Source organism: Delphinus delphis, chromosome 17, assembly GCF_949987515.2.
Source record: "Delphinus delphis chromosome 17, mDelDel1.2, whole genome shotgun sequence".
NCBI lineage: Eukaryota > Metazoa > Chordata > Mammalia > Artiodactyla > Delphinidae > Delphinus > Delphinus delphis.
In genome coordinates this window covers 31282868-31308536 of record NC_082699.1, presented here as the reverse complement: position 1 = coordinate 31308536, position 25669 = coordinate 31282868, and the positions used below count along the sequence as shown (strand labels likewise).

At 40.8% G+C, this 25669-nt stretch overlaps 1 protein-coding gene and 1 pseudogene across 1 annotated transcript; both read right to left on the bottom strand.

Moving 5' to 3' along the window:
• Window positions 1–5243: 5243 nt before the first annotated feature.
• On the bottom strand, window positions 5244–7711 carry LOC132440313 (DPEP2 neighbor protein-like; annotated as a pseudogene).
• A 44-nt stretch (window positions 7712–7755) lies between these two features.
• LOC132440312 (DPEP2 neighbor protein-like) lies at window positions 7756–9593 on the bottom strand. The gene is made up of 3 exons (XM_060035262.1): window positions 9547–9593; window positions 9399–9502; window positions 7756–8267 (listed from the first exon to the last, which is right to left on the bottom strand). Exons 1-3 carry the CDS (start codon window positions 9591–9593, stop codon window positions 7756–7758), a joined length of 663 nt encoding a protein of 220 aa, XP_059891245.1.
• Window positions 9594–25669: the final 16076 nt, after the last annotated feature.

The window sequence follows — 25669 nt, the reverse complement described above, 5'->3', positions numbered from 1 at the left end:
GGTAAAGGGTAACACACCAGGCTTCTGCCTCGAAAAACTATGTGTCTCAACCCCAGAGGATTCGATGAAGAGTTTTATAAGAGTGGTTCAAAAGTGGGGTCTCTGACAAGATTAGGGTGTGAGCAGGGCTTGCACTCCCTTAATCTCATCTCCAGTGGTCATCTCCTAATCTTGATGAGTTTCTCTTGTCCTTTTAATCTTGCCCCAGGTGGTTTCTTGGCTGTTCCTCCCTTGATTAGCTACTGTTTGAATCAGCCCTTTGGAACTCAGGGAATGTCATGGAGACTGGAGACTTGCCTATAAGAAATGGTGGACAAAAGGAGGCCATGATGCCCAGGCCCCACATGATTTCAGTCCCTGGGAACCCCAGAGGGCTCCACTTAATTTCAGAGATAGGATGTCTATTCTGGAAGATTTATAGGTCACAAAGGAAGTTATACAGTCTAAGACGCAGGGCCCAAATAAACTTCAGCCAGGAAATGACTTTCCATACTCACCTAGTAAAGTGTTGGGAGCCCTTTAAGCAAGGCATCAGGCTGTTTTCCAAGATGTTTTATGCCTCCATAAAGTCCATCTTAGTTCTTTAAAGCTGTCTTTGATATCTGAGTCTATGCTTATCTCTCCCAAATATGACATTTCTGTCAAAGCCTTGGTAATATAACAAAAGTTTCCAATTGCATCCTCTTATAAAAAGAACAGATTCTTTTGGAATTTACATAAATATCTATATTGCTATAAAAGCAAGAATACTCACTAAGAGTTTTCAAATTCTGGATAGATCATATAGAGAGAAAAAGGTAAATATTTTATATTTGTTTAACAAAGTATACTTTATTAAATTTCTCCAAGTCACAGTTAGCTTAAGGGGAAAGGTTTTCTCATGTCTAGAAAACAAAGATTAAAAAGCCAGTAATATTTCAGACAAAAAATTATATAAGTTATGGGCATAAGCATCAGTTCATTCAGTCCTATTGAAACAGGAGGGAAGGGGGCAGGGCACAACCTTTGAAAGAATGACATAGCCGGAGGACATGATATAAACTGATTAGAACAAAATGGGTCCAAGATGGCAGACAAGTGGACTTCCACTAGACCTTGAGCTTCAGTATATGCTCATTTTAACACATCAGCAAGCTAAATGACACACCCACAGGTGCCATGACAGTTCCAAGGCCAACCATAAAGATCAAAAAGTGGGTAATGGCCCAATTCCTGGAAATCCCCACTGCTTCCCCAAATAGCTGGAATACTACTCCCACTCATTAGCCTATGAAATTACCCACCCCTATAAAAACTGACAAACCCATACCCTGGTCTTGCTCTCACCTTCTGAGATGGCCCACACTCTGTCTGTGGAGCGTGTTTCTCTCTAAATAAATCCACTTCTTACCTATCACTTTGTCTCTCACTGAATTCTTTCTGTGATGAGACATCAAGAACCTGAGCTTCATTAAGTCCTGAAACCAGGTATGTGATCTCAGTTGGAAAACTGTAGGTTTTGGCCAGGTTCGAAACTCAGCTGCATGGGTTCAAGACCCAATCAGGGTTTTGGCCAGGTTTGAGTCCCAGCCACCTGGGTTCGACTCCCAATCTGAGTTTTGGCTGGGTTTGAGTCCAGCACATGGGTTCAAGTCCCAGTCTGAGGTGCACAGTTTCACTATTTAATGAATACTTGTTCATCTTGATCTCTTGTTAGCAGTTTATAAAGCTATCAGGTTTTCCATTTCATTTCTGTAGACCTGAAAGTTATCAGAAACCTATTTTTGTCAAAAAAATCCTTCCTATGAATCTTCTTGAAGATATTCATTCTTGTAAAAGTGTCAGAGTAAAACAATAACTCTTTTGTCATTTAACTATAAATGACAAAAGACTTAAAATGGAATGGTTGAAGATCCGATTATAATGTAATTAACAAAGAAATTTGGTTATTTCTGTGATATAATGCATTTTAAGTTAATAGCTAGAATTATAACACTACACCAGGATATATTCAAATTTAGAGATTTTATATAATTTCCAGAACATTTATATTAATAACATTTACCCATACAATGCAACTCTTTTTCTCATGGTTTCTTTTCCATAAACTTTCTACAACTTCTTTTTTTATTTTCAGACTTTGTTCTATGGTTTCTTTGTCTATTTTTCTATCTTTTTTAATCTCTCTTTAGGACACATTTACTTTATTTTCCCTTAACAAAATTTATTTCTATTTCTTATACTTTTTTCTTTGCATACACAAATGTTTTCCTTATTACTTTTAGTAGTTTTAATTACATATATTAATTAGAATTCTTAATCTTTAAAAGCCTAATTTCTAGTGAAAATTAAGAAGTAAGTAATTTTGAACTCTCTTTTACATTAGCATTCTGGAGATTTGCAAATTTATAAATATTATTTATAGTTTCTAAAAATATCTGCCTTTTATAGAAAATTTCTCAAGGTGGCATCAAAAATTTTAATTAATAGCCCTAAACATCTTTAGTTTCTCTGTAAAAGGAAGCCTATGTCTGGTAATTACTGTTTCAGTATTTTATCTTGTTTGGAAATGAGCTAGACATTCAATAAATTTCTAGCATTAAACAATTTAGCAAAACTCTAACATTTCAAGTTACCAAAAAGGTTTGGGATAACTAATTTTCAATAGATGTATCATAAAGCATAATTATTCTTAAAGAGTTAACCGAAAATCTATTACCCTATTTGCATTTAATGTACTTACAAAAATATTATCATACCAAGTTATACTTGTTGACAAATTTTATAAACGTAGATAATATGATCTTATTTGACTTTTAGTAATCCTAAGTACAATAAAAGTATTATACTTAATGTTGATGACTCTGAAGACATGTCTGTATTAATTAAACCAACAAACTAATTTTAATATCAAATACTAATTTAATACTTAATATTTCCCAGCTCATATGAACTTGAAATTTATTTGGGCTAACTCTTATTACATTTCTGAAAATTTATATAAATATTTAATTTTCTTTAAGTCAAGTAAATAGAGTTCATTCATAAGTTAATTTTGACAATACCATCCAAAGTTAGAAATATATATTAATAATGTACATACATATACACACATACATCCAGATAGACACAGACAGAGAGCTCATAGTTTTCATTTTAAAATTTTGTCATGAATCAGGTACTACAATGTAAAACTCACTAGTTTATGAATAACAGTTGAAACAAGTTTACTCATTTGAGTTTAAAATGGCTTCTTCCCTCACCCTCCTTTTTTTTCCCAGTCTCAGGACTTGGAAATGGTGTAGGTAAGAGTTCCCTGAGAAGACTGGTAGAACATTTACATCTCAAAGGCACAGGGGAGTTAAATGTAAGCTCCACCTAGAAAGACTTTTTGTTCCCTTAAGATCAGAATTCTGAAAAGGTGTTTTATCAAGCCAGTTTTAAGGGCTTCCCTGGTGGTGCAGTTGTTGAGAGTCTGCCTGCCGATGCAGGGGACACGACACGGGTTCGTGCCACGGTCTGGGAAAATCCCACATGCCGCGGAGCGGCTGGGCCCGTGAGCCATGGCCACTGAGCCTGCGCGTCCAGAGCGGGAGAGTCCACAACAGTGAGAGGCCCGCGTACCGCAAAAAAAAAAAAAAAAAAAAAAAAAGCCAGTTTTCTCCAACTGCATATGCAAAAACCAATTTGGAATGTCAATAAAGCCTTATCTTGACCATTTCAGGGCAAGATCTCCTTTAGTTCCCATTTAAGTAAGTTCTGGCAAGTATATATTCCATACATACATAAATTCAGTTGGACTGTTAGTCAGCGATGGCTGTCTGGTGCCCCTTTTTTCTCCTGTTTGGGGGACTTTCCCATTTTAAAGTTGGTTTGTGAGACTATGAAAACTGTGTGGTGGGTCAGTGTGCTGTTTGTGAGCTAAACTCCTCTAGGTGTTACCCTAGAGTTATTTCACCTTTTTCATGTGTCTCAGTTTCTCCCTCTGGCAGTATAAAATTCCTCTGGGTGTTCAAAGCACTTAGAGGGCCAATCCTTATGTGTGCATCCCCAAGTAATTTTATATATTTTTTTATTTAAAAAGTTTTTAAAGATCTTTTTTTAAAATATTTATTTATTTTGGCAGTGCTGAGTCTTAGTTGTGGGATTTTCATTGCAGCATGTGGGCTCATAGTTGCAGCGTGCAGGCTTCTTAGTTGCGGCATGCATGAGGGATCTAGTTCCCTGACCAGGGATAGAATCCAGGTCCCCTGCATTGGGAGCATGGAGTCTTCCCACTGGACCACCATGGAAGTCCCCCCAAGTAGTTTTTTATATTAATGAGTGGGTTTCCCTATGGGACTGCTGCACAGTATGAGAATTTGCTTCTACCATTCACACACACATACACACACACACACACACACACACACACACACACACACACACACACACACACACACACTGGGGATGTGCCTTCTCACAGAAGCTCAACCACTGAGATGCTTTAGGAACTGTGCCCAAACTCCTTCATCCCCAGCCTCTCAAGATTTGGCTCTGATCCCTGTCACCCCCTGGAGCTATTCCACCTTTGGAACCTTTCCCGGGTGGCAGGAGTGCCTAGCACAGGGGTTGTGACCTAAATCTGAGTACTGGCGACCCTAGAAGTCTGTTACACAAAAAAATTTATTGAGCAGTTAGGGATCCCACTGGGGACAGAAAGGGCTGGCAATAAAGGAGCATGTGAAACTCGGGGCAGGGTGCATACTGCTTAACTCTACATCCTGTTCTTGCTTCAGGGAGCAGGTCTTCCTGGGCCTTTCGATCCTGCCTCCTGAGACCCCAGGCAGAAGGCTCTTTGGGAAGCCACAGATTGCTGCTTTCTGTTTCAAAAAGCCCAGCTCCCCCCTGGTTTGTGGTGGTGGCCACTGACAATGGCTCAGGGCAGGGGCCCATTTGGTAGACTGCTAAGTCTTCTTTGCACTCTGACTCTGCTCCTGCATCCTCCTTGGCTCACAGAAGGGCCCCTGAGGATTGAGCAGAGAACGTCAGGTTTTCTTCCAGGCAAGCTTCATTCCTGGGATGTTCAGGGCAGACTCTCATTACAAACCTCAGTTTCTGAGGCTCCTTGCTTATGGCCATTTAGTGTAGAAGGAGGCTCCTGGGTGGGGAAGGCTCAGACAGAACGACGCAGGTTCTAATCTGTGACAGTTGGCCGGGGATGGGGGGTGTCAATGCAGAAAGAGACATTTGCTGCCTTAGGCAGTTAAGCCATTGCCCTCTCTTTACGATGGCTCACCTGCAAGATTCTGTGGGGTCCGCCTCCTGGCAGCATGCTGCAGTTGCCGGATTTTGGGTCTGGGGTAACCCAGATCTTTGTCCAACATTCCCAGAGTGTGCTTTCTCTTGAGAGCACGTCTGAGGACCGACTTCTCTGCTTCCACCTTTGCTGGCGTGACCAAAGGAACATCCCCGTAGACCCGGTAGCCACCAACCAGGCAGTATGTCTCCCTATGCCGGCCCAACTGCGCTTCTCAAAACGCTCGGTAGAGGACAAAGTAGTGACCAGGTGTAGGAGGAGAAACGGGAGCCACTGCTGCTGCAAAGAAAATCAGAACTGATCAGTCACTTCTGTTGTGCACAGTCTCCTGCCAGTATTGCCCTCTCTCATGTCTCTCCCAGTTTCTGGCTAAAGACATTTAATCTACTTGACATCCAAAACACAGCCTTGGCCCATCACCTCTATGAGTCCCTAGAGAAGGGACACTGGCTGCAAAAGCAATCCCTAGAGCCTACGGCTGCAGCAGATGAGGAAGTCTCCTGACCGTTCCCAGGGAAAACAGTAGAACCCGAAAGAAACTGCAATCATGATCCTCTCCATCTCTCCCTTCCACAACAGAGAAAACATTTCTTGCAGTCTGTCATTTCTGAGGTTTTAATGAAAATGTCTTTCAAGTTTTGGAAAAAAAAAATCTAATATAAATTGGTTAAGAACCCCCTCTGATACTTTTATGTAGATTAGAACAAGGCCAAATACTGAGGCAGAGTGATCAGGAGACTCAGAACTGGGTTCTGGGTCCCAAGTCTAGGCTCACATCAACCCAGCCTCCTGGGACACCATCTCCTCAGCCCTCCAGTCTCATTAGTACTGCATCAACCCCCCTTCGTTCTTTTGGTCTTCCCATCAATATGGCACCACCCTCTCCCCTAGTACTCAGCAACTCAGGATGGGATGTGTCTGAGGGGACCGATATAGACGCCTACCTGACAGCACAGAGGTGCCTGCGTTTGAAGGTGCGGTTCAAGAGTGGCCCTCTTCCTCAAACTGTTACATTTACAATTTGCCAACAAAAATGCACTTGTCTTTTGCTAAGAGGCCAATTAGGAAAGGGTCTGAATGGAAGCATCCTGTAGCCCAAAGGGGAAGACTATATTTATAAAGATCAGAACCTTCCTGCACACTTGTCTAGGGATAACTTTTCACTTGTCCTCAGCAGTGAGCACTGTGGGTCACTGAAGATGTCCCAGGTCGCAGGTATTAGAGCTGGGAAAGTGCTCAGTTGCATGTGGTGGGAAAGCCCCAGAGGAACAAGTCGCAGCCAGGGAAGGTTGTGTGTCTACCATGCATCTAGTACAAATGCCCAGTCTCGGTGTACCTGCTGCACTGTCCTCCCAGGGAGCAGAGGACAGGTTAGAGTAAATATAGAAGATCTGGTCAGATATTCTCTCTCAGACAACCAAAGAGATTGGTATCTGGTGGAGAACTTTCTCCAGGGAAAGAAGTTCCCTCCAGGGTAGGGAAGTTTCTCTGAGGGCAGCACGTTTGCATAGTTACCCTGCCATGGAAACTGTCAAAAGGCCTGTGAGGGCATCACTACCCAGTGAGGTCATATAAGGAACCTTGTGACTTGAGGGGCAGGCTTCAGGAGGAGGGGCAGTTTTGTGGAGGAGAGCGGGGTGGAGTCTGCGGTAGTCTGCCTGGCCACACACACATGGGCCTTCCCACCCATGCCGTAGTCTAGTAGACACCCCACCTGGGGCGTGCCAGTGGGCTGGCCCAGCCCGAGTGGCCCCAGGAGGGAAAGAGAGACCCACATTCTCAGATTCGCTTGAGAGGCAAGATTAATGTAAGACACAGCTAGGTTGTATGACACTCACCCTAAGAGGCAGAGAATTCTGTGGACTGGTGAATCAGGGAAGGCTCCTTGGCTATGGGACAGAAGGACACGTGAGATTTAGCCCCACGGGGAAGAGAGAGAAGACATTCCAGTTTGGAAGAATAAAAGCAAAGCACACTGTTCTCAACCTTGTCCTGGTCAAAATATAAATTCATAGTACCCTCACATTTTTACAACTGAGGACTTATAAAACCAAGAGGTTAAGGGGCCTACCCAGTGTTACACAGGTAGTGGAGAGGTGTTCCACTCAATGGTTAGGTTCATGTCGGGGCTCCAGATTTACAGCTGATAGGAATGTGAGGACAAGCTCATGCCATTTCAAACATTTCCAAGTGATACTGAGAGAGATGTTAAAGGTGCAGAATGAGGGTGCTGAATGACCTAAAAAAGTGGGAATGGTGGGCCCATTTTAACATGAAATTGAAAACAAATTCATGACAAAAGGGCATAATACAAAATGACAGCATAATCATTACACTCCCCTCTCCCCTAGAAGTAAACAGCATTAGAATCCTCTCTCTATCCACGATGAAAGGATGAGATAAATGCTCAGCAGCAGCCCCCATGAAGAACATGGTCAACAGTGTGAAGAGGTGTTTCTAAGACGATTTGGTCCAACTCAGAGAAGGAAAGAGACAACTCTTCCCTTAGCCTGATCAGGCCCAAGGAAGGAATCACATTTGGGGCAGTCTTTGATAGTGTGGCAATGAGAGAGAACTTTCTTTAGGAGGGGACTCCCTGTTGCCGACCTTGAAAAAGCAAAGATGGGACATTCGTTTACTGGGGCTGTTGCAGAGGGGATGTGCCCAGAGGTTGGGCCACCCTGCTTGAGAATCAAAGCACCTTGTATTCCTGAGCTGCTTGAATGCTTCAATCGCCGGATTTTGGGTCTGGGGAAACCCAGGTCTTTGTCCGACCTTTCCGGAGCATGATTTCTCTTGGGAGCACGTCTGGGGACTGGCTTCTCTGCTTCCACCTTTGCTGGCGTGGCCAAAGCAACATCCCCGTAGACCCGGTAGCCACCAACCAGGAAGTATGTCTCCCCATGCCGGCCCAATTGCATTTCTCCACACCCTCGGTAGAGGACATGGTAGTGACCAGGTGTAGGAGGAGAAATGGGAGCCACTGCTGCTACAAAGAGAATCAGAAATGATCAGTCACTTCTGCTGTGCACAGTCTCCTGCCAGTATTGTCCTCTCTCATGTCTCTCCCAGTTTCTGGCTAAAGACATTTAATCTACTTGACATCCAAAACACAGCCTTGGCCCATCACTTCTATGAGTCCCTAGAGAAGGGACACTGGCTGCAAAAGCAATCCCTAGAGCCTACGGCTGCAGCAGATGAGGAAGTCTCTTGACCATTTCCAGGAAAACAGTAGAACCCAAAAGGAATTGCAATCATGATCCTCTCCATCTCTCCTTTCCACAACAGAGAAAATATCTCTTGCAGTGTGTCACTTCTGAGGTTTTAATGAAAATGTCTTTCAAGTTTTGGGAAAAAAAATAATCTAATATAAATTGGTTTAGAACCCCATCCACCTTGGCAACCCCTCTTGGGCCCCATTTATACTGCCTGTTTCAACCACACTGAAGTCTAGCCCTCTGATACTGTTGCGTAGATTAGAACAAGGCCAAATACTGAAGCAGAGTTATCAGGAGACTCAGAACCAGGTTCTGGGTACCAAGTCTAGGCTCACATCAACCCAACCTCCTGGGACACCATCTTCTCAGCCCTTCAGTCTCATTAGCACTTCATCACCACCCCCCCTTCGTTCTTACGGTCTTCCCATCAATATGGCAACACCCTCTCCCCTAGTACTCAGCAACTCAGTAAGGGATGTGTCTGAGGGGACCGATATAGATGTCTACATGATAGCACAGTGGTGCCTGGGTTTGCAGGTGCGGTTCAAGAGTGGCCCTGTTCCTCAAACCGCTCCATTTACAATTTGCCAACAAAAATGCACTTGTGTTTTGTTAGGAGGCCAATCAGGAAAGGTCTGAATGAAAGCATCCTGTAGCCCAAAGGGTAAGGCTACATTTATAAAGCTCAGAACCGTCCTGCACACTTGTCCAGGGATGACCTTACACTTGTCCTCAACAGTGAGAACTGTGCGTCCCTGAAGGCGTCCCAGGTCACCGGTATTACTTACATCTGGGAAAATGCTCCACTGTACGTAGTTGGCAACCCCCACAGGAACATGTGCCAGCCAGGTGAGGTTGTGTGTACACCACATCTCCTGTAGAGATGCTCGGTCTGGGTGTACCTGCTGCACTGCCCACCCAGGGATCAGAGCACCGATTAGAGTACATATAGACTATACGGTCAGACTTTCTCAGACAACCAAAGAGATTGATGTCTGGTGGAGAACTGGTAGGGAAATTTCTCTGGGGACAGCACGTTTCTATATTTACCCTGCCACAGAAACTGTCAGAAGGCCTGTGAGGGCATCACGACCCATCGAGGTCATCATATAAGGAACCTTTGACTTGAGGGGTAGGCTTCAGGAGGAGGGGCAGTTTTGTGGAGGAGAACAGGGAAGAGGCAGAGATACTCTGCCTTGGCCCTCACACCTGGGCCTCCCCACCCATGCCCTAGTCTAGTAGACACCCCAGGTGGGTCGTACCGGTGAGCTGGCACAGCCCCAGGGGCCACAGGAGGGCAAGAGTGACCCACATTCTGAGATTTGCTTGAGAGGCAAGATTAACATAAGAGACAGCTAGGTTGCATGGCACTGACCCTAAGAGGCAGAGATTTGTGTGGCCTGGGGAATCAGGGGAGGTTCCTTGGCAGTGGGTCTGAAGGACCAGTGAGATTTGGACCCATGGGGAAGAGAGGGAAAACATTCCAGTTTGGAAGAATAAAAGCAAATACACACTCTTCTCAACCTTGATCTGCCCGAAATATAAATTCATAGCACTCTCACATTTTTACAATTGAGGAGTTAAAAATAACAAGAGGTTAAGTGGCCTACCCAGTGTTACACAGGTAGTGGAGAGGTGTTCTTCTCAATGGTTAGGGTCATGTTGGGGCTCTGGGTTTACAGCTGATACGAATGTGAGGACAAGCTCATGCCATTTCAAACATTTCCAAGTGATACTGAGAGCGATGTTAAAGGTGCAAAATGAGAGTGCTGAATGACATCACAAAGTGGGAATGGTGGGCCGATTTTAACATGAAATTGAAAACAAATTAATGACAAAAGGACACAATACAAAATGACAACATAATCACTACAGTCCCCTCTCCCCTAGAAGTAAAAATCATTAGGATCCTCTGTTTCTCCACCATGAAAGGATGAGATGAAAGCTCAGCAGCAGCCCCCATGAAAAACATGGTCAACAGTGTGGAGAGGTGTTACTAAGATGATTTGGTCCGACTCAGAGAAGGAAAGAGACAACTCTTCCCTTAGCCTGATCAGGGCCACAGGAAGGAACATTTGGGAAGGCTTTGATAGTGTGGCAATGAGAGAGAACCTTCTTTAGGACGGGACTCCCTGTTGCCGACCTTGAAAAAGCAAAGATGGGACATTCCTTTATTGGGGCTGTTGCAGAGGCGATGTGCCCATGAGGTAGAGACTGTTTCAACTACCATTTTAGAGGTTGAGGTACCCCGTTTGAGAACCACAGCAACTTCTATGCCTAAACTGCTCGAATCAGCGGGTGCATGTTAGGAGAGATGAAGTCAGGCCCCATTGGAGCAGACTGCCTTTGGGAGTGGTAGAATGTAAAATGTGAAGGGGAATGCTGTGGAGGAGGTTTGTCATGGCAGGTGGGTCAGCATGAGACCATTCAGATTCTCCAAGGCCTCCAGAGATTACTTGGCTGGGAGCATCCCTCTGATGTGGTGGGGGGACTGCTACCTTAACAAGACCTGGCTGGGCATCTGTGGGAGGCAGAATAAATGGTTTATTAACTTATGAGAGCAAGAGACTCACCTGGGGGGTTCCACAAAAGCACTTAAAAAGACTTGTACCTGGACTCTTGAGCCAACCCTAAGAAAACTTATCTAGATGTGGAGTAGGGCTCAGGAAGCTGCACTTTTAATAAGCTTCCTAGGCAGTCCCACCACAGTGGTCCATGTATAGAGTGACCAAATTATTGTGTATTATTGGTTGCTTTTGGGAGTCAAAGTGGACAATATTAAAAACTGCAGCAGGCATACCTATAAACAGGGAATATTCAAGACAAACAGAGGTGTATAGTTATTCTATGCATGAATCAGATTTGAGAAAAGCTAGCCTGGTTGTTAAAGAGCACAACACTTACGACAGACAGACCAGATTCTGTCCTACTTACTTGTGTGATTTTGACCAAGTTCTTTTATCCTTCTGACTGTTTCTTCATATGGAAAAGAACTATGACTGTATATTTAGCACAATATTCTCTTTTGGCAAAATTTGCTCTGGGTCCATTTGTATTCTCTGCAACTTAATCCTTTCCAGTGTGCAAGCATTTTTAAGTTGTTTGGTGAAGTATTACATTTGACTTTCAACTGTTACTTGGGACAAAGCTTATATAGTGCGGCAGAGACTAAAACCTATGCAGAGATAGTGAGAGGATGTTATAAGCTTATTCTGCCAGTTTATAAAAATGTTTAACCTTTTCTCCTCTTCCTCCACCTGCCACCAAGAGATGAGAAAGAAGGCACCGCCTGGAAATGCATAGCAAGCAGTACTTCTGTGTCAGTTTGGCTTTTATCCCTCTACCAGTACTTCCCAGAGAGATTTCACCAAAGGTGCCTAAGCTTGCCATGGTCATTGTTGTGAAGAAAGTTTCTCTCTATTGCTAGTCGCATCCCCTTTTCCTTCTCCGGGGGGCTAAATGGATGTTTGGGGGCAGGAAATAAAATTTAAACTAAAACATCAAAAAAACACCCCCAATTGTTCAAGTTTTTTTTTTACATCTTTATTTGAGTATAATTGCTTTACAATGGTGTGTTAGTTCTGCTTCATACCAAAATGAATCAGTTTTACATATACATATGTTCCCATATCTCTTCCCTCTTGCGTCTGCCTCCCTCCCAACCTCCCTATCCCATCCATCTAGGTGGTCACAAAGCACCGAGCTGATCTCTCTGTGCTATGCGGCTGCTGCCCACTAGCTATCTATTTTACTTTTTGTAGTGTATATATGTTCATGTCACTCTCTCACTTTCTCATGTCTCACATGTCACTTTGTCATGTCCCTTCCCCTTCCCCATATCCTCAAGTCCATTCTCTAGTAGTTCTGTGTCTTTATAACTGCCTTGCCTCTAGGTTCTTCACGACATTTTTTTTTTTAAATTCCATATATATGTGTTAGCATATGGTATTTGTCTTTCTCTTTCTGACTTACTTCACTCTGTATGACAGACTCTAGGTCCATCCACCTCATTACAAACAGCTTAATTTCATTTCTTTTTATGGCTGAGTAATATTCCACTGTATATATGTGCCACATCTTCTTTATCCATTCATCCAATGATGGACACTTAGGTTGTTTCCATCTCCCGGCTATTGTAAATAGAGCTGCAATGAACATTTTGGTACATGACACTTTTTGAATTATGGTTTTCTCAGGGTATATGCCCAGTAGTGGGATTGCTGGGTCATATGGTAGTTCTATTTGTAGTTTTCTAAGGAACCTCCATACTGTTCTCCATAGTGGCTGTACCAATTCACATTCCCCCCAGCAGAGCAAGAGTGTTTCCTTTTCTCCACACTCTCTCCAGCATTTATTGTTTCTAGATTTTTTGATGATGGCCATTCTGACTGGTGTGCAATGATATCTCACTGTAGTTTTGATTTGCATTTCTCTAATGTTTAATGATGTTGAGGATTCTTTCATGTATTTGTTGGCAGTCTATATATTTTCTTTGGAGAAATGTCTATTTATGTCTTCTGTCCATTTTTGGATTGGGTTTTTTTGGGGTTTTTGTTATTGAGCTGCATGAGCTGCTTGTAAATTTTGGAGATTAATCCTTTGTCAGTTGCTTCATGTGCAACTATTTTCTCCCATTCTGAGGGTTGTCTTTTCATCTTGTTTATGGTTTCCTTTGCTGTACAAAAGCTTTTAAGTTTTATTAGGTCCCATTTGTTTATTTTTGTTTTTATTTCCATTTCTCTAGGAAGTGGATCAAAAGGATCTTGCTGTGATTTATGCCATAGAGTGTTCTGCCTATGTTTTCCTCTAAGAATTTGATAGTTTCTGGCCTTATATTTATGTCTTTAATCCATTTTGGGCTTATTTTTTGTATGCTGTTAGGGAGTGATCTAATCTCATACTTTGACATGTACCTCTCCACTTTTCCCAGCACCACTTATTGAAGAGGCTGTCCTTTCTCCACTGTACATTCCTACCTCCTTTATCAAAGATAAGATGACCATAGGTGCATGGGTTTATCTCTGGGCTTTCTATCTTGTTCCATTGATCTATATTTCTTTTTTTTTTTGTCAGCACCATATTGCCTTGATTACTGTAGCTTTGTAGTATAGTCTGAAGTCAGGGAGCCTGATTCCTCCAGCTCCGTTTTTCGTTCTCAAGATTGCTTTGGCTATTCGGGGTCTTTTGTGTTTCCATACAAATTGTGAAATTTTTTGTTCTAGTTCTGTGAAAAATGCCAGTGGTAGTTTGATAGTGATTGCATTGAATCTGTAGATTGCTTTGGGTAGTAGGGTCATTTTCACAATGTTGATTCTTCCAATCCAAGAACATGGTATATCTCTCCATCTATTTGTATCATCTTTAATTTCTTTCATCAGTGTCTTATAATTTTCTGCATACAGGTCTTTTGACTCCTTAGGTAGGTTTATTCATAGATATTTTGTTCTTTTTGTTGCAATGGTAAATGGGAGTGTTTTCTTGATTTCACTTTCAGATGTTTCATCATTAATGTATAGGAATGCCAGAGATTTCTGTGCATTAATTTTGTATCCTGCTACATTACCAACTTCATTGATTAACTCTATTAGTTTTCTGGTAGCATCTTTAGGATTCTTTATGTATAGTATCATGTCATCTGCAAACAGTGACAGCTTTACGTCTTCTTTTCTGAGTTGGATTCCTTTTACTTCCTTTTCTTCTCTGATTGCTGTGGCTAAAACGTCCAAAACTATGTTGAGTAAGAGTAGTGAGAGGGGCAACCTGTTTTGTTCCTGATCTTAGTGGAAATGCTTTCAGTTTTTCACCATTGAGGACAATGTTGGCTGTGGGTTTGTCATATATGGCCTTTATTATGTTGAGGAAAGTTCCCTCTATGCCTACTTTCTGCAGGGTTTTTTTAATCATAAATGGGTGATGAATTTTGTTGAAAGGTTTCTCTGCACCTATTGAGATGACCATATGGTTTTTCCCCTTCAGTTTGTTAATATGGTGTATCACATTGATTGATTTGCATATATTGAAGAATCCTTGCATTCCTGAGATAAACCCCACTTGATCATGGAGTATGATCCTTTTAATGTGCTGTTGGAATCTGTTTGCTAGTATTTTGTTGAGGATTTTTGCATCTATGTTCATCAGTGATATAGGCCTGTAGTTTTCTTTCTATGTGACATCCTTGTCTGGTTTTGGTATCAAGGTGATGGTGGGCTCGTGGAATGAGTTTAGGAGTGTTCCTCCCTCTGCTACATGTTGGAATTGTTTGAGAGGGATAGGTGTTAGCTCTTCTCTAAATGTTTGATAGAATTTGCCTGTGAAGCCATCTGGTCCTGGGATTTTGTTTCTTGAAAGATTTTTAATCACAGCTTCAATTTCAGTGCTTGTGATTGGTCTGTTCATATTTTCTATTTCTTCCTGATTCAGTCTTTGCAGTTTGTGCATTTCTAAGAATTTGTCCATTTCTTCCTGGTTGTCCATTTTATTGTCATAGTGTTGCTTGTAGTAATCTCTCATGATCTTTTCTATTTCTGCAGTGTCAGTTATTACTTCTCCTTTTTCATTTCTTATTCTATTGATTAGAGTCTTCTTTTTTTTCTTGAGGAGTCTGGCTAATGTTTTATCAATTTTGTTTATCTTCTTAAAGAACCAGGTTTTAGTTGTATTGATCTTTGCTATTGTTTCCTTCATTTCTTTTTCATTTATTTCTGATCTGATCTTTATGATTTCTTTCCTTCTGCTAACCTTGGAGTTTTTTTTTTTTTTGCTCTTCTTTCTCTAATAGCTTTAGGTGCAAGGTTATGTTGTTTATTCGAGATGTTTCTTGATTCTTAAGGTAGAATTGTATTGCTGTAAACTTCCCTCTTAGAAGTGCTTTAGCTGCATCCCGTAGGTTTTGAGTTGTTGTGATTCCATTGTCATTTGTTTCTAGGTAGTTTTTTGATTTCCTCTTTGATTTCTTCAGTAATCACTTCGTTATTAAGTAATGTATTGTTTAGCCTCCATGTTTTTGTATTTTATACAGATCTTTTCCTGTAATTGATATCTAGTATCATAGTGTTGTGTTCAGGAAAGGTACTTGATACAATTTCAATTTTCTTAAATTTACCAAGGCTTGATTTGTGACCCAAGATATGATCTATCCTGGAAAATATTCCATGAGCACTTGAGAAAAATGTGTATTCTGTTGTTTTTGATGGAGTGTCCTATAAATATCAATTAAGTCCATCTTGTTTAATGTATCATTTAAAGCTTGTGTGTCCTTTTTTCTTTTCATTTTGGATGATCTGTCCATTAGAGAAAGTGGAGTGTTAATGTCCCCTACTATGAATGTGTTAATGTCAATTTCCCCTTTTATGGCTGTTCGTATTTGCCTTATGTATTGAGGTGCTCCTATGTTGGGTGCATAAATATTTACAATTGCTATATCTTCTTTATGGATCAATCCCTTGATCATGATGTAGTGTCCTTCTTTGTCTCTTCTAAAAGTCTTTATTTTAAAGTTTATTTTGTCTGATATGAGAATTGCTACTCCAGCTTTTTTTTCATTTCCATTTGTATGTAATATATTTTTCTATCCCTTTCTTTTCAGTCTGTATGTGTCTCTAGGTCTGAAGTGGGTCTCTTGTAGACAGCATATATATGGGTCTTGTTTTGGTATCCATTCAGCCAGTCTGTGTCTTTTGGTGGGAGCATTTAATCCATTTACATTTAAGGTAATTATCGATCTGTATGTTCCTATTCCCATTTTCTTAATTTTTTGGGGTTTGTTATTGTAGGTCGCTTCCTTCTCTTGTGTTTCTTGCCTAGAGAAGTTCCTTTAGCATTTGTTGTAAAGCTGGTTTAGTGGTGCTGAACTCTCTCAGCTTTTGCTTGTCTATAAAGCTTTTAATTTCTCCATCAAATCTGAATGAGATCCTTCCTGGGTAGAGTAATCTTGGTTGCAGGTTTTTCTCCTTCATCAACTTAAATATGTCTTTCCAGTCCCTTCTGGCTTGCAGAGTTTCTGCTGAAAGATCAGCTGTTAACCTTATAGGGATTCCCTTGTGTGTTATTTTTCCCTTGCTGCTTTTAATATGTTTTCTTTGTATTTAATTTTTGACAGTTTGATTAATATGTGTCTTGGTGTATTTCTCCTTGGATTGATCCTGTATGGGACTCTCTGTGCTTCCTGCACTGAGTTAACCGTTTCCTTTCCCATAATAGGGAAGTTTTCAACTCTAATCTCTTCAAATGTTTTCTCAGTCCCTTTCTTTTTCTCTTCTTCTTCTGGGACTGCTATAATTCGAATGTTGGTGCATTTAATGTTGTCCCAGAGGTCTGTGAGACTGTCCTCAGTTATTTTCATTCTTTTTTCTTTATTCTGCTCTGCAGTAGTTATTTCCACTATTTTATCTTCCAGGTCACTTATCCATTCTTCTGCCTCAGTTATTCTGCTATTGATCCCATCTAGTGTACTTTTAATTTCATTTATTGTGTTATTCATCATTGCTTGTTTCATCTTTAATTCTTCTTGGTCCTTGTTAAATGTTTCTTGCATTTTCTCTATTCTATTTCCAAGATTTTGGATTATCTTTATTATCATTATTCTGAATTCTTTTTCAGGTAGACTGCCTATTACCTCTTCACTTTTTAGGTCTGGTGGGTTTTATCTTGTTCCTTTATCTGCTGTGTGTTTTTCTGTCTTCTCATTTTGCTTATCTTACTGTGTTTGGGGTTTCCTATTTGCAGACTGCAGGTTCGTAGTTCCCTTTGTTTTTGGTGTCTGTCCCCAGTGGCTGAAGTTGGTTCAGTGGGTTGTGTAGGCTTCCTGGTGGAAGGGACTAGTGCCTGTGCTCTGGTAGATGAGGCTGGATCTTGTGTTTCTGATGGGCAGGTCCACGTCTGGTGGTGTGTTTTGGGGTGTCTGTGCACTTATTATGATTTTAGGTAACCTCTCTGCTAATGGGTGGGGTTGTGTTCCTGTCTTTCTAGTTGTTTGGCATAGGGTGTCCCTCACTGTAAGTTGCTGGTCGTTGAGTGAAGCTGGGTGCTGGTGTTGAGATGGAGATCTTTGGGAGATTTTTGCCATTTGATATGGAGCTGGGTGTTTTCTTGTGGACCAGTGCCCTGAAGTTGGCTCTTCCACTGCATAGGCACAGCACTGACTCCTGGCTGTAGCACCAAGAGCCTTTCATACACACGGCTCAGAATAAAATGGAGAAAAGGTAGAAAGAAAGAAAGAAAGAAAGAAAGAAAGAAAGAAAGAAAGAAAGAAAGAAAGAAAGAAAGAAAGAAAGAAAGGAAGGAAGAAAGAAAGAAAGAAAGAAAGTGGATAAAATAAAATAAAGTAAGGTAAAATAAAGTTGTTAAAATAAAAAATAATTATTAAGAAAAAAAATTTTTTTAAGTTATAAAACCAAACAAACAAAAAAACAGACGGATAGAACCCTAGGACAAATGGTGAAAGCAAAGCTATACAGACAAAATCTCACACAGAAGGATACACATACACACTCACAACAAGAGGAAAAGTGTAAAAAATAATAAATAATGCATTCAAAGTCCACCTCCTCAATTTGGGATGATTCTTTGTCTATTCATGTATTCCACAGATGCAGGGTATATCATGTTGATTATGGAGATTTAATCCGCTGCTCCTGAGGCTGCTGGGAGATATTTCCCTTTCTCTTCTTTGTTCTCACAGCTGCCGGGCCTCAGCTTTGGATTTGGCCCCGCCTCTGCGTGTAGGTCGCCTGAGTGCGTCTTTTCTTTGCTCAGAAAGAATGGAGTTAAAGAAGCAGCTGATTCGGGGGCTCTGGCTCACTCAGGCTGTGGGGAGGGAGAGGTACAGAATGTGGGGTAAGCCTGCAATGGCAGAAGCCCGCATGACGTTGCACCAGCCTGAGGTGCCCCGTGCGTTCTCCTGGGGAAGTTGTCCCTGGATCACGCGACCCTGGCAGTGGTGGGCTGCACAGGCTCCCTGGAGGGGTGGTGTGGATTGTGACCTGTGCTCACACACAGGCCTCTTGTTGGCAGCAGCAGCACCCTTAGCATCTCATGCCCGCCTCTGTGGTCTGTGCTGTTGGCCATGGCTCGCATCCATCTCTGGACCTCCTTTAAGCAGTGCTCTTAATCCCCTCTCCTCACGCACCAGGAATCAAAGAGGGAAGAAAAATTCTCTTGCATCTCGGCAGGTCCAGACTTTTCCCCCGGACTCCCTCCTGGCTAGCTGTGGTGCACTAACCCCTGCAGGCTGTGTTCACACTGCCAATCTCCGTCCTCTCCCTGTGCTCCAACTGAAGCTGGAGCCTCAGCTCCCAGCCACCCCCCCCCACCCTGGCAGGTGAGCAGAGAAGCCTCTCGGGCTGGTGAATGCCAGTCGGCACCGATTCTTTGTGCAGGAATCTCTCCACTTTGCCCTCCACACCCCTGTTGCTGATGTCTCCTCTGCAGCTCCGAAGCTTCCCCCCTCCGCTACCGCAGTCTCCACCTATGAAGGGGTTTCCTAATGTGTGGAAACCTTTCCTCCTTCACATCTCCCTCCCACTGGTGCAGGTCCCATCCCTATTGTTTTGTCTCTGTTTATTCTTTTTCCTTTTTCCCTACCCGGTCTGTGGGGAGTTTCTTGCCTTTTGGGAGGTCTGAGGTCTCCTGCCAGTGTTCAGTAGGTGTTCTTTAAGAGTTGTTCCACGTGTAGATGTATTTCTGGTGTATCTGTGGGGAGGAAGGTGATCTCCGCTTTTTACTCTTCCACCATCTTCCCGCTCACTCCCCTATACAACATTTTTAAAATTTATTTTTTTAAGTTTTGGCAGTTTTCTAAATTTTCTACCATTGACGTTTATATTACAAAGGTCAGTATCAGTTTTGCTTATTAAATAACATGCAGCTTTAATGTAAAAGCATAAAATGTATAAAGCACGAATTTGAGAAATATGATTAGACTTGAGAACCCACTAGAGTCAATATTCTTATAAAGTAGCTTGCTACTTTGACAGCCAGAAAAAAAAGATGCAGGTTTAGACATGTTTTTTTTTTTTTTCATTCTTAGAATGTATTCTCTCCCTCTGGACTTTCTTTTTATGTTAGCACATGTCCTCAGTTTAAATCATTCCATTTTTTGTGACAATATTTACATAAACTCTCAATCTTCCAATTCTCAGCTCTGTGAACTTGATATATTTCTTAGCTTTTTTCTGCCTCAGTTACCTCATTTGTAAAAAAGGAAAAATAATATCATCTGCCTCAGAGGGTTGTGGTGAACATTAAATGAATTATTTGTTACCCCACTTATTATTATGATTATTTAAGTGGATGAACAAATTAAAAATTTATATCTATTATCTATAAATTCCCCTATCCATTCCAATGCTTATATTTTTATCTCAAAATTGAGCATTATATTTATATAATCCTCTACAATACAATGCAAATATAGAGATCACATCACAAAAGTAAATGAACATCACAGAAAAATGTGTTAAGCAAAACATAACACCAAAATAAACTTAAAATATACAAAAATAAATGATGAAGATATTCAAAATATTTTTGTAACTTTACTGAATTTATTAGCTCTGATAGTTTTTTTGATGAAGTCCTTAGGGTTTATTATATATAATATTGCCTCATTGGCAATAGTGAGAGTTTTACTTCTTTCTTTCCAATTTGGATGCCTTTTATTATTATTTTTTTCCTGACTAATTGTTTCCTACCTAATTGGTAAGGACTTCCAATTCTATGTAGAATAAAAGTAGAAAGAGTGGGCATCCTTGTCTTTTTCCTGTTCTTGGAGGGAAAGCTTTCAGCTTTTCACCATTGAATATAATGTTAGCTGTGAGCTTTTAATATATGGTCTTTATTTTTATTATTTTGAGAAAGAATAAAGCTAGAGGCATCATGCTCCCTGATTTCAGACCATATTACAAAGCTTTGGTAATTAAAACAATATGGTGTTGACACAAAAATAGATATATAAATCAATGAAAGAGAATAGAAAGCCCAGAGATAAGCCCACACATGCTAGGTCAATTAATTTATGACAAAGGAATCAATAATATACAACAGAGAAAGGATAGTCTCTTCAATAAATGGTGCTGGGAAAACAAGGCAACCACATGCAAAATTATAAATATGGACCATTATCTTATACCATACACACAAATTAATAGGTTAAAGACAACGTAAAACTGGAAACCATAAAACTTCTAGATGAAAACTTAGGTGCTAATTCCTTGATATCAATCATGGCAATACATTTTTTAAACCTGACACAAAAAGCAAAGGCAGCAAAAGCAAAATAAACAAATGGAACTGTATTAAACTAAAACGTTTTTTCCCAGAAAAGGAAGCTATCAACAAAATTAAAAGGCAAATTACTAAACAAGAGAAAACATTTGCAAATTTTACATCTGATAAATGGTTCATATCTAAAATATATAAAGAATTTATACAACTCAGTGGAAAAAATAATAATTCGATTTAAAAATTGGCAGAGAATGGGAATAGACAGATGGCCAACAGGTACATGAAAAGATGGTAAACACCATTAATCATTAAGAAAATGAAAATCACGGGGGAGAACTTCAAGAAGGTGGAAGAGTAAGATGTGGAGATAACCTCCCTCCCCACAAATACATCAGAAATTCATCTACATGTGGAAAAACTCCTACATAACACCTACTGAATGCTGGCAGAAAACCTCAGACTTCCCAAAAGGTAAGAAACTCCCCATGTACCTTGGTAGGGCAAAAGAAAAATGAAAAAACAGAGACAAAAGAACAGGGATGAGACTTGCACCTTGGGGAGGTAGCTGTGAAAGAGGAAAGGAATCCCCTTTGCAGGCGGTGACTGCGGGTGGCACTGGGGGAAGCTTTGGAGCCATGGAGGAGAGTGCAGCAACAGGGGTGTGGAGGGCAAGGTGGAGAGATTCCCACACAGAGGATCAATGCCAAGCAGCACTCACCAGCCTGACAGACTTTTCTGCTCACCCACCAGGACGGGTGGGGGCTGGGAGCTGAGGTTTGGGCTTCAGAGGTCAGATCCCAAGGAGAGGACTGGGGTTGGCTGTGTGAACACAGCCTGAAAGAGCTAGTGCACCACAGCTAGCTGGGAGGGAGTCTGAAAAAAAGTCTGGAGCTGCCAAACAGGCAAGAGACATTTTCTTGCCTCTTTGTTTCCTGGTGCACAAGAAGAGGGGATTAAGAGTGCCACTTAAAGGAGCTCCAGAGACAGGCACCAGCCACGGCTATCAGCCCGGACCACAGAGACGAGCATGAGTCGCTAAGGCTGCTGCTGCAGCCACCAAAAAGCCTGTGTGCAAGCACAGGGCACTCTCCACACTTCCCCTGCCGGGAGCCTGTGCAGCCCGTCACTGCCAAGGTCCCGTGATCCAGGAACAACTTCCCCCAGGAGAACACATGGCATGCCTCAGGCTGGTGCAACGTCACACTGGCCTCTGCCACTGCAGGCTCACCCCGCATCCTTACCCCTCCCTACCCCTGGCCTGTGTGAGCCAAACCCACGAAGCAGATGCTCCTTTAAACCCATCCTATCTGAGAGGGAACAGACGCCCTCAGGTGACCTACACACAGAGGTGGGTCCAAATCCAAAGCTGAACCCCAGGAGCTGTGCAAACAAAGAAGAAAAGGGAAATCTTTCCCAGCAGCCACAGGAGCAGCAGATTAAATCTCCACAATCAACTTGATGCACCCTGCAACTGTGGAATACCTGAATAGACAACGAATCATCCCAAATTGAGGAGGTGGACTTTGGGAGCAATGAAATATATATATATATATATATATATATATATTCCCCTTTTTTCTCTTTTTGTGAGTGTGTATGTATATGCTTCTGTGTGTGAATTTGTCTGTATAGCTTTGTTTTTACAATTTTTCTTAGGGTTCTGTCTGTCTTTTTTTTTATTACTTAAATTTTTTTTCTTAATAATTATTTCTTATTTTAAGAATTTATTTTATTTTATTTAAAATTTATTTTATTTTTTATTCTTCTTTCTTTCCTTCATTTTTTCCTCCCTTTTATTCTGAGTCATGTGGAGGACATGCTCTTGGTGTTCTAGCAAGGTGTCAGGGCTGTGCCACTGAGGTGGGAGAGCCAAGTTCTGGACACTGTTCCACAAGAGACCTCCAAGCTCCATGTAATATCAAATGGTGAAAATCTCACAGAGATCTCCATCTCAACATCAAGCCCCAGCTCCACTCAAAACCCATCAAGCTCCAGTGCTGGACACCCTATGCCAAACAACTACCAAGACAGGAACAAAACACCATCCATTAGCACAGATGCTGCCTAAAATCATAATAAGGCCACAGACACCCCAAAACACACTACCAGACATGGACCTGCCCAACAGAAAGACAATATCCAGCCTCATTCACCAGAAAACATGCACTAGTTCCCTCCACCAGGAAGCCTACACAACCCACTGAACCAACCTTAGACACTGGGGACAAAAACCAAAAACAATGGGAACTATGAACCTGCAGCCTGTAAAAAGGAGAAAACAAAAAGGGTAAGTTAAGCAAAATGAGAAGACAGAGAAACACACAGCAGATGAAAGAGCAAGGCAAAAAAACACCACACCTAACAAATGAAGTAAAAATAGGCAGTATACCTGAAAAAGAATTCAGATTAATGATAATAAAGTTGATCCAAAATCTTGGAAATAGAATGGAGAAAATAGAAGAAACATTTAACAAGGACCTAAAAGAACTAAAGAGCAAGTAAACAGTGATGAACAACACAATAAATGAAATTAAAAATTCTCTAGAAAGGATCAATAGCAGAATAAGTGAGGCAGAAGAACAGATAAGTGACCTGGAAGATAAAATAGTGGAAATAAATACTGAAGAGCAGAATAAAGAAAAAGAATGAAAAGAATTGAGGACAGACTCAGAGACCTCTGGGACAACATTAAATGCACCAAGATTCAAATTATAGCAGTCCCAGAAGAAGAAGAGAAAAAGAAAGGGACTGAGAAAATATTTGAAGACATTATAGTTGAAAACTTCCCTAATATGGGAAAGGAAAGAGTTAATCAAGTCCAGGAAGCACAGAGAGTCCCATACAGGATAAATCCAAGGAGAAATATTCCAAGACACATATTAATCAAACTGTCAAAAATTAAATACAAAGAACAAATATTAAAAGAAACAAGGGTAAAACAACAAATAACACATGAGGGAATCCCCATAAGGTTAACAACTGATCTTTCAGCAGAAATTCTGCAAGCCAGAAGCGAGTGGCAGGACATGAAGGAGAAAAGCCAAGATTACTCTACCCAGCAAGGATCTCATTCAGATTTGAGGAAGAAATTAAAACCTTTACAGAAAAGCAAAAGCTAAGAAAATTCGGCACCCCCCAAACCAGCTTTACAACATAAGCTAAAGGAACTTCTCTAGGCAGGAAACACAAGAAAATGAAAATACCTACAATAACAAACACAAAACAATTAAGAAAATGGGATTAGGAACATACATATCGATAATTACCTTAAATGTAAATGGATTAAATGTTCCAACAAAAGACAGATTGGCTGAATGGATACAAAATCAAGACCTGTATATATGCTGTCTACAAGAGACCTACCTCAGACTTAGGGACACATACAGATTGAAAGTGAGGGGATGGAAAAATATATTCCATGCAAATGGAAATCAAAAGGAAGCTGGAGTAGCAATTTTCATATTACACAAAAGGGACTTTAAAACAAAGACTCTTATAAGAGACAAAGAAGGACACTACATAATGATCAAGGGATCAATCCAAGAGGAAGATATAACAATTTAAATATTTATGCAGCCAACATAGGAGCACATCAATACATAAGGCAAATACTAATAGCTATAAAAGGGGAAATCAACAGTAACAAAATCATAGTAGGGGACTTTAACACCCCACTTTCACCAATGGACATATCATCCAAAATAAAAATATATAAGGAAACACAAGCTTTAAATAATACATTAAACAAGATGTACTTCATTGACATTTATAGGACATTCCATCCAAAAACCACAGAATACACATTCTTCTCAAGTGCTCATGGAACATTCTCCAGGACAGATCATACCTTGGGTCACAAATCAAGCCTTGGTAAATTTAAGAAAATTGAAATCATATCAAGTATGTTTTCTGACCACAGCACTATTAGATTAGACACCAATTACGGGAAAAATCTGTAAGAAATAAAAACTCATGAAGGCTAAACAACACACTACTTAATAATGAAGAGATCACTGAATAAATCAAAGAAGATATCAAAAAATACCTAGAAACAAATGACAATGAAAACATAACAACCCAAAACCTATGGGATGCAGCAAAAGCAGTTCTAAGAGGGAAGTTTATAGCAATACAGTCCTGATTTAAGAAACAAGAAACATCTCAAAGAAACAACATAACCTTACACCTAAAGCAATTAGAGAAAGAAGAAGAAGAACAACAACAAAAAACCCAAAGTTAGCAGAAGGAAAGAATTCATAAAGATCAGATCAGAAATAAATGAAAAAGAAATGAAGTAAATGATAGCAAAGATCAATAAAATTCAAAGCTGGTTCTTTGACAAGATAAACAAAATTGATAAACCATTAGCCAGACTTATCAAGAAAAAAAGGAGAAGACACAAATCAATAGAATTAGAAATGAAAAAGGAGAAGTAACAGCAGACACTGCTGAAATACAAAAGATCATAAGAGATTACTACAAGCAACTCTATGCCAATAAAATGGAAAACCTGGAAGAAATGGACAATTATTAGAAAAGCACAAGTTTCCAAGACTGAACCAGGAAGAAACAGAAAATATAAACAGACCAATCACAAGCACTGAAATTGAAACTGTGATTAAAAATCTCCCAACAAACAAAAGTCCAGGACCAGATGGTTTCACAGGCGAATTCTATTAAACATTTAGAGAAGAGTTAACACCTATCCTTCTCAAACTCTTCCAAAATACATCAGAGGGAGGAACACTCCCAAACTCATTCTACGAGGCCACCATCACTCTGATACCAAAACCAGACAAACATGTCACAAAGAAAGAAAACTACAGGTCAATATCACTGATGAACATAGACGCAAAAATCTTCAAAAAACTACCAGCAAATAGAATTCAACAGCACATTAAATGGATCATACACTATGATCAAGTGGGTTTTATCCTAGGAATGCAAGGAT